The sequence below is a fragment of the Mesitornis unicolor genome, unplaced genomic scaffold (assembly GCF_000695765.1).
Source record: "Mesitornis unicolor isolate BGI_N332 unplaced genomic scaffold, ASM69576v1 Scaffold40064, whole genome shotgun sequence".
NCBI classification, from domain to species: Eukaryota; Metazoa; Chordata; class Aves; order Mesitornithiformes; family Mesitornithidae; genus Mesitornis; species Mesitornis unicolor.
This window is the reverse complement of record NW_010181479.1, coordinates 1-8,872: the sequence shown is the minus strand read 5'-3', so window position 1 is coordinate 8,872 and position 8,872 is coordinate 1. Positions and strand designations below refer to the sequence as shown.

At 52.3% G+C, this 8,872-nt stretch overlaps 2 protein-coding genes across 2 annotated transcripts; one reads left to right on the top strand and one right to left on the bottom strand.

Moving 5' to 3' along the window:
* Nucleotides 1-222: 222 nt before the first annotated feature.
* TMEM221 (transmembrane protein 221) lies at nucleotides 223-1,060 on the top strand (the record flags this gene model as incomplete). The annotated part of the gene is made up of 2 exons (XM_010183449.1): nucleotides 223-308; nucleotides 543-1,060. Coding segments are annotated over 2 exons (604 nt in total), but the record flags the coding sequence as incomplete, so codon positions are not given.
* Nucleotides 1,061-2,315: 1,255 nt separating this feature from the next.
* Nucleotides 2,316-7,798, bottom strand: MEF2BNB (MEF2B neighbor). Its single transcript, XM_010183448.1, has 4 exons — nucleotides 7,685-7,798; nucleotides 3,884-3,948; nucleotides 3,391-3,498; nucleotides 2,316-2,470 (listed from the first exon to the last, which is right to left on the bottom strand). The coding sequence occupies exons 1-4, from the start codon at nucleotides 7,772-7,774 to the stop codon at nucleotides 2,428-2,430; spliced, it is 306 nt and encodes a 101-aa protein (XP_010181750.1). The 5' UTR covers nucleotides 7,775-7,798; the 3' UTR covers nucleotides 2,316-2,427.
* Between the last annotated feature and the right edge of the window lie 1,074 nt (nucleotides 7,799-8,872).

Sequence of the window (8,872 nt, the reverse complement as noted above, 5' to 3'; positions counted from 1 at the left end):
AAATCTGTCTCAGAGGGGGAAGGGCACAGCCCAGAGCTGCGCAGCCCAGCAAACTCCAATTCAGCAGAGGTCCTTGGGCTTGTGACCCAGCTCTGAACCTCTGCTCTATGCAAAACCAGTGTTTCAGCTTCTCAGCAGGGCCCAGAGCATCAGTACTTCTCCTGCACCAAGTCCATGGCCAGGAGACCTTACACAGACCTGTGCTTCTCACCTGTTTTGCAGGGCAGACTGGTTCCTCCTGGACAGCCGGACAGTTCGCCACGCTGCCATCGGCTTGTTCTGCTGCGGGGTCTCAGTCTATTTAACAGGCAAGTGCTCATTCCCCCCCACCACAGCCCAGCAGGGACCATGCATTTTCAGCCCAGCCCGTACATCCTGCACTGCTTGCTCGGTTTCTACTTCAGCCCTGGGTTTGTTTTGCAAATGGCTTTGCCAGCTCATTCCTGTAGTACAAACTTCCTGTTCTCAGTGACCGGCCCTGAAGTGTGCATCGCTTTGGTCCTTTTGGTTTCTCAACATGTTCTGTGCTCTCCTTTCCCCAGCTCTTGCCATCTACATGCTGCTGCTGTTTGAACTGGAGGCCGGCATTGCCAGCGCTTGCATCCTCTCCTCTGGCATCATCGTCCTCCTGATCACAGTGACCCATGCCCTGGTCCGGGCTTCCCAGGCTTCGCGCTGCAGCCGCTCCGAGGTCTCTCACACCCTGTACGAGAACGACTCAGCCCAGCACGGCGAATCCTCCGCCAGTGACCCGAACAAGAAGAACACGGCTGCGTCCTGGCCCCGGCCTGAGATCCATCGGGAGTTTTCCTTCCCTTCTTTCCTAGAGCAGAAATCCCAGCTGGGCTCTGCGGCCAGCAGCAACCTCACCTCCTCAGGCAGCCCTGAGCGTCGCTCTGAGAAGGAGAGTTACAACCTTCCCCGCACGCACCGGACGCTGTCGGCAGAGTCAGGCCTGCTGCAGGCACAGGGCAAGCCCTGGAATGGCATCACGCAGGAGATGAGGAATGTGCTGTCACGCAAACCTGGAGCTGCGGGCAAGGACTCGACTCTGGTGTAAGCAGAAGCAGGACTTTTTCACCCCGTCTCATCCCAGGGGAGCTGCAGGCACCAGAGCCAGGATTTCCATGGCTGTTTAGAACCTAATATAGGTCATATTGCACCAGAGCTGGGGGTGGTTGCTTTCCCAACCTCTGCCTCTTTGCTTCTTTTACCAAGAAGATGCCACCTCTGCTCAAAGCCAAAAGCCCCATTCTGGTCCCCAGCCCCTCCTGCCACCTGCAACACCGCTGGCATTTGTCACCCAGGGAACAAGGACGGTGCTGGCAGTGGCTGGCAGGCATTGCCACTCCTCTGCTGCATGCAGGGCAGAAAGCGCAAGCACCAAAGGCTGAAATGCAGACAGGCTGAGCTCGCTCTGTCCCTGCGCTGACCAACACCTTGCTGGCTCCTTGCAGCTCCACACTCTGTTCCTCCCCAATTCCTCATCAATCAGCAGCCAGAAAAGTATTTTCAGGGAGTGACAGGCGGCCACCAGCGCAGATTCCCTCTCATCTCCCGTGCTGTTAACCTGAGACAGCCGTTACCATCAGCACAACGCGATTTCTTTGGAAACTGAGTTTAGCCCTGCTGTGATCCCTGCATCCTTGGTAAGTTCTTCAGCAGAACAGGACTGCTGGTTATGATTAACACTGAAGTTGCATCTTTTTAAAAGTGACCTCCAAAGCTGTGTGTACAGCTCTGCTTTCCACTGCTTAACAGGGCATGAAGAAAGTCCTTTTTTTGTTTGTTTGTTTGTGTTTTGGGTTTTTTTTGAAGAACAGGACGGTTTCTTTTTTCACTTGAAAGGCTCCAACCCTGTGTGTCCTTCTTTTGCTCCATGCCCTTTCCAACAGGCAGAGCCAGCAGGCTTCAAGACCCCCCAGCTCCACTAAGCCACAACTTTCTTGGTTGTTTTTTTCCTTTTTATTATTGTTCTCACTCAAACCAAACCCAGCAACTCCCTGGCACACAGATTGAAAACCCTCCTTGCAGAATGCCTCCTGAACAAAGCTGGAGCGTGCCTTTGCACGGCCATCTACAAAACACTGAAAGCAAGACCTAGTTTGTTTTTTTTCCTGCGATATTTCTGCGGCCAAGAAGTAGAGAGAAAAACACCTCGTAGCAGTCTGCCACTGAAGTAGAACTGGAGAGGAAAAACACAGAGCCCCACATTTCCCTTCTGAGTACTTCCCAAAACACCCCCAAAGGCAGTCCTGACCCCAGTGGCAGTGAATTTGCCTGCCTGGGGGCAGCACCTTGTTACAGGCTGTGTTACACTCTGTGCAGCTTCGCAGATTGAGCGGTGGTTTCTCCCTCTTCCCCATGGTTGGAGAACACAGAGCTGGGCTGGAGACGGCAGCAGAGGATGGCCAACTGTGTCCGAAATCAGGAACTGGATGGAGGATTCTTGGCTTGTGGGGCAACAGCACTGTAAAAAGAAGGAGAGGGTCATGTCCAGCAGGCAAACAGGGCACCAGCAGCCGTAAAACGTGAAGAACCAGGGACTCCCTCAAATAAACTCTCCCTGCTCGCAGCAGGAGAGCAGCTTACACAAGCAGACCTTTCAGTGTGCTGGGCAGACTGCGGAGCAGCCCCGACGGGTGTTGAGACAGCATTGCTGCAGTCACACCACCACGAAAACCACTAAAAATGCTCTGGGCTGCACAGAGTGACTCTGCCACAGGAGCAGCAGGGAAAACACGGAACCTGAACCAGAAACATGTAAGGCAGAGTCACTCTGCAGAGACAGGGCTCCCTGTTCACTTGGTGGTTTTATCAGGGACGGGCATTTGAGAATTTTGTCACTCCCACCCAGTCAGACTCCAATACCAACACCATTCTCAGGAGAGACAAACACACCAGACTCAGACAATCTGCTAGAAGATATTTTAGTAGCTGCAGATCAACTGCAAACATAAAAAAATGCATCATCGTTCTGTGACATCTGTCAGCACCACTTCTCTCTGTGGAATCTGCCCCAAAAAAGCCACGTACACAACAGAAAACAGCACCAAACGCAGCCTCGCACCCGCTCCATCTCGGTACCATGATCCCACTCCAAATGCCCCTGACACAACAAAGATTTAATGTATTACACAACCAAACATCCCTTTTGAAACAAGGAAATAAATTATTTTCCAGTTACCCTTTTGTAAACGAGATTATTTGCTTCCCAGTAAACAAAGCCAGCAGATCGCTGGGAGGCAAGCAGCGTGCTCTTTAACAGCCTAGAATTGTGTTAGTGAGTTAACAGCTTGGGATATTTGCACCGGGCTGCATTTCACCACCAAAGCCTCCGCGAGCCAGCAGAGTCACTCAGAGACAGGCAGTGTCACATCCCCCTGCTACCTGCGGCCCTGTGCAGCGTTCAGCTGCTCCTTCATGGCGATGGCGTGTTTGAGGAGGCTGTCGATGCTCTTGAAATACACGCTGCTGTCCGTCATGTTCTTTATGGCACTGGAAGAAGAAAAGAGCGGGGTGGAGGAGCTGGAGGTCAGTATTTCCAAAGGCACAGTGGTTTTAGAGCACACACCCCCTGACAGAGAGGACTATTAATAAGAAACCTCGACCTATGCGTTTTCACACAGTAGCTGGTGGGTGGGTTCACCGCAGGAGATGGGCAGCTCTGCACCGCAGGCAGAACCGGGGAAGAGCCGGCACGCTCATCAAAGCCAAGCCCCCCGAGATCCACCGTAATGGTTCAGAGGGCGCTGCCGCACGCCCTTGCACCCCTGCTTACACCAGGGAGGTGTCAGGGAAGTGCAGGTGGCTTCTGCTCTGTTTCTACCGCAACCCCTCCACCTGCAAGCGCGACCCTCCTGCTTGGAGGAGTCTCCTGTACCTGCAGGCGTACTCCACGGTGTAGATGGCTCCTTGGCTCTGCTCCTCCCAGCTCTGCATGTCGGACTGGAAGAGAAGAGAAGGAGACAGCGTGAGGTACGCACTGAATTGACGCAGCCCACAGCAACAGGCTCTGCCAGCGCTGCCCAGGCGAGGGCTCCAGCTGCTCTTTGCTGGAAATTGAGTTTGGATTCTGTCTCCTGCTAACAGCCTGTGATGTGCTCCGGCACCAAGCACTAGCATCTAAAAAGAAACACTTACTGTGTGTATTTCTGGAAGGGCTACTAGTTCATGTCAATGCCTTGGATACTCTGGCAAAATTGCCCTTGTTTTTTAGATGTTTGAGTCCATGAGCCACAGTCAGTCAGGCTGCAGGCAACCAGTGACTGCACTGAGTGCAATGGATGGGCTGGGAGTTTTGGATCACCCCAATCTCCTGCCCTGCAGGCAGCTGGGATCTGAACTAACAGCTAGAGTTCGGTCCTTAATCCATGCAAAACCAGGTAAAAGTTTTTCACAGCACTGAAATTCCTCCTTTCATTAGACCTGCCATTCATAAACGTTTTCATCCTCCAGTCTGCTTGGAAGCTCTGGTGCCTGCTCCCAAGCAGCAGCCAGTGCCGTGCCCTCCCCTCGCGAGCTGGAAGGAGCCCCATGAACTCACACAAGCTGGAGCGCTGCACGCAGCCAGTGCTGGCACGGGACATAGTCGCACGCTGCAGCTCCATGGAAAGGGAACACCAAACAAATACACAAATCACAACGGGAGCACAGCTGAATTCAGAGGTGTAGCCTAATAGATAACGTTTCAAAAGTCCTTAAGTGGTTGGGGCACTCTTTAAAATCTGTTCTCATGGGAGTTCATTCTCATCTATTCTGCTGGCTCCAGTTACAAGCCAGAGCGAATGCAAGGGCCTCTCTCTGTGAGTGAAGGAGGTCGGGTTGGAGCTTGGACTGCATCCAAAATCACTGCTGCTGTTCAAAGCCTGCCCTACATCGGGACGCTTGACCACGCAGTTTCAAACCACAAAAGAAACAAGCTTCGGCACGCAGCGCTCTCAGCAGCTCTCTGCAGGAGAGCGTCCTTCAACCCAGGACTCGCAACCCCACAGAGACTGCGCTCATCCCAGAGTCCAATCGCGTTTTACTGTTGCTGGGAAAACGCTTTGCATTGCAGAAACTTCCCTGCAGCTCCTCACCCTGCTCTCTCCAAGAGGTGCCAGATTATCCTTAACGACCATTTAGACCCCGGCATCGCACTGGCGCACTCACGCGTGTCACAGCCGCTCACCTGCGGTCCTGTATATTGGAACCATTTCCCTGTATCGGAGCCAGTGATGTTTGCTCCCAGCATCCCCACCACTTCCTGGGATTTTCATGTCCTTAATTAGGAGCAAGAGCCTTTCCCAAGAGCTCCTCACTTCTTAATCTTTTCTTGATGTCCTTTCTTCAGATTCCCAGGACATGCCCTTGGATGCAGTTTAAGCCAGCTATTAATAGACAATAGCACTGATGATAAATTGGAAGTAAATTAACGAGGAGATGTTCTCAAAAGATCAGGGAAAATCCAGAAAGGCCGCTCTGTGCGGAGCGGGGCTCAGCAGTGCAGTGACGATGCACGGAGGCAGCGGGGGCCTCGCATCGTGCCGGCTCTTACCAGGGAGCTGGTAAATCTGCTTGGAGAGTTGGAGATGGCGAGGAAGGTATTAAGATTATAATTTCATCAAATCACAGGAAGTTGCTTGTTGTAAAGGCATGGAGGTGACCTTCTCTTTGCAGACACTTTTCTCCCAGCCCAATTCTTCCCAGTTTTTCCTGGGATTAATCCCTCTGGGAAATTTCAAAGGCTCTGTCTCAGGAGAACTCAGCCAGAGAAGGAGTTGGTGCCTGGCTGAAGCTGGAAACCACCAATAAATCCTGTTTCCCTTACACATTACCTACATCTTGAGACTAAATTACCCGAGAATGGATCCACACAGAATGCTCCTTTTTCTTCTTTTCTGTTCTGAAGAATTAAACCCGCCTCACTTTAATGCCTTTGCTCTGATGTAGATGAAACCTGACAGCGTTTTCATGGCGCACAGCCCTACCGACACCCTCCTGTTCCAATGTCTACCCACAAAGCTCTGGCAGAGCAACCCAAAATATCCATCCCCATCGAACCGACTGCTCCGCTGTGGTGATGGCCCCGTCAGGGCCCCAAGCACATCCCTCTCTCCTGGGACTCGGCTGCCTGGGCTCAGGGGCTCCAAGCAAACATCAGGAAATGTTTTCATAGAATAACTTGGTTGGAAAAGACCTTTAAGAACACCAAGTCCAACCATCACCTCACTCTGCCAAATTTTCTAGCACTGGAAAGGTACTGGGGTAGCACTGGGGCAGCGTCCAAGGGCAGAGAGCACCATGTCACCACTTCAGACACTGCACGGCGAGCTCTTCCTCTCCTACAAAGGCCACCAGCTGGGGTTAGCGGCCAGGGCAGGAGGGAGGCTGCGAGGCTGAACACGAAGGCATCAAAGACCAAAGGCATCTGGTGCTTGCGACAGCTGCAGTCACGCAGAGGCACGCAGGGTCTTTGAGTTTGCTTTTGGCATCCACAGGATGGTGTGACCTCCTTTCTCACAGGAAGAAAGTAGAAAACAGCAGCGATTCTGGCTACAAAAGAGCAACCTCTGGAATGGCTGCAGCCAGGAGATGAGCTTAGATGAGCCAGAGAGGTTGCAGAACGCTGCGGATAACTGCAATGAGTGTGATGAGTGGGGAAAACGAGAGTATCAGAGGTTTGCAGGGGGTTTGCCCGGTATAAACCTCACTACCTCACAACTTGCTCTGTGTCCAAGACCTTCTCTCGACCATCGTTTCCATCAGTGCTTCTGCACTGCCCCTCACCCTCATCCCCGTTCAGTGATGGAAAGTGATCCCTTCCCTCTGCATGACTTGTCATACAATTTGCTCCATTTCCTTTTGTTCAGGACACATTCCCTGATATTGGGACTATCTTGATTAAATGAAAGCAGGTGACAGCTCAGGAATAAGATTACAAACCTGTCTTCTGCATGCCAGTGATGCAATCACATCAGCATGTGCTATACATACATATATGTCTCTATATACCTACCAGCACACGGAGACACGTATAGGAAACGCTAATAAATAATTGAATAATAAAGTGTCACAATCCAGGTTAATTTGGAAACCAGGGCTGTAAAGCAAAGGTGAAAAATGGGGCCTGACAGTGCATTAGCATAGACATGAAGCAGTAATCTATTCATGAGACATCACTCCTAATGAATCATGACTGGCAGAAGAGGGAGAAGGACAACAAGGCTGGCATTAAAGTGTCTGCGCTCCGTGCTCTGGAGAAAAGCAGGAACACAGCTGTGAGACGCGATTCATTATCCCTCTTTGCCTCATGTGGGCTCTCCTCACTTTTCTTCATGCTCCCCCTTCTTCCCTCCTCTCCCCCTCCCCCTTATTTTATGTAGGAAATAAAAAGCTCCCAGCGTAGGCAGCGGTAATAAGATTTAACATCTCCCTCTCTCCTGCACAAAACAAGACGGGTTGTTTTCCTTTGTATTCACGCACAAGTCCAGCTGTGTGAGCACGGGGTTGGACTCTCAACCTTCTTTACCTCAGGTAAATTTGCAATATTTCAGACCAAGCTGGGGTCCCGCAGCTTCTCACACCCCAGTGGCTGATTTCTACCCCAGGAAGGTGAAATAGGGACGATGTGCCAAGTCGTCCAAATAGCTTGCACCCGCCTGTGGCACAGCTCTGGAGCCCAAAGCAAAGCGTGGCTCACCTTGTGCTGTGCCAGCTCTGGCAGGGATCTCCGCACGTGCTCCTGGAGCCGGTACAGCGCCACAGAGGGCTCGTTGGCCAGCACATACATGCTCTCTGTGAATTTGTCCGTGACTGCAACAAGAAAAACCAGCAACGTTATGGAAAGCGGGGAGGAACAAGGGGAAGGCAGTGTTGGAAAGGGTGCCGGTCCCATCCTCAACACAACGATGGAGAGATCAGAGCAAAACCTCACGTATTTTCTATAACTAATCCATTAGGAAGAACGTGAAAGCAAAACCCTGCTAAAGAGGCAGTTCCATTTCCATTCTGCCCACAACAGCATCTGCTCTGGACGCAGACAGAGCAGCCTGGGATGTCACCACCAATGTCCCCTGCCAGCTCTGGTTGCAGGGTTGTACCTGTTGCTGGGCGCTTTCTGACCAGTTTGGAGGGGGGATAGAAGATGAGCAAAGCCTGGCAGTGGCCTGGCTCCCATTCCTGTGCCCCCGTAGCCACACCACTTGGCTGGGAGCATCGGCATCTCCCAGTTTGGAGGCTCCCTGTCTCAGTACCGTTTGGGTTCACTCTGCTCAGAGCTCCGAGCTCTCCTGTATCCCAGCCCCACTCTGCTGCAGGACACCCTTCCACCCCTCTGATCCCGGACCACCCCACACCAAACGCCTTTCCCTGTGATTTTCCCAGCTCCCATCTTTCTTTCCCTGCAGGTTTGCAAGGGGAACACTGGCAACTCCTGATAATTAAGGGACACAAAAATCAGAGATAGTTTCATTGAGGGGGGATGAATCAGGCAGCGCTTTCACCAGGCTGAAGTGTAAAACCTTCCAGCTTCTGCATAATTTTCTATTTTAGGGAAACTTGTCTTCTTTTTCTCCCTTCAGGGCTTTTGTTTCAGTGACAATGGCTCGGACCCCCAGTTCTGCTGCACCAGCAGACACACCGAGCATTTACACTGCGTGTAAACAGGGATAAGTGCAAAATTTACAGGAATAATCAGACCCGCCCAGGACAGCCTCAGCTGCTGTTTGTCTGTCTGCCTGACAGGGGAACGGGAAAGAAGGGGCCGAGGCGGAAGGTGAACACCAGGAAGCCCCGAGGGGGGCCCACAGGGGTCCCTTCAGTTCCGCCCGCCCCGCACCGCGGGGTCTCGTCGGGGCACGTCGTCCGCTGCCCTGTCGCGACCTCCAGC

Excerpts from the sequence above, each read along its gene's own strand:
- MEF2BNB (XM_010183448.1), bottom strand. The coding sequence starts at position 7,774 with ATGTATGTGCTGGCCAACGAGCCCTCTGTGGCGCTGTACCGGCTCCAG. Across the intron at positions 3,949-7,684 it reads CAGAGCTGGCACAGCACAAG|TCCGACATGCAGAGCTGGGA; the intron begins GTGAGCCACGCT and ends CTTCTCTTCCAG. Across the intron at positions 3,499-3,883 it reads ACCGTGGAGTACGCCTGCAG|TGCCATAAAGAACATGACGG; the intron begins GTACAGGAGACT and ends TTCTTCTTCCAG.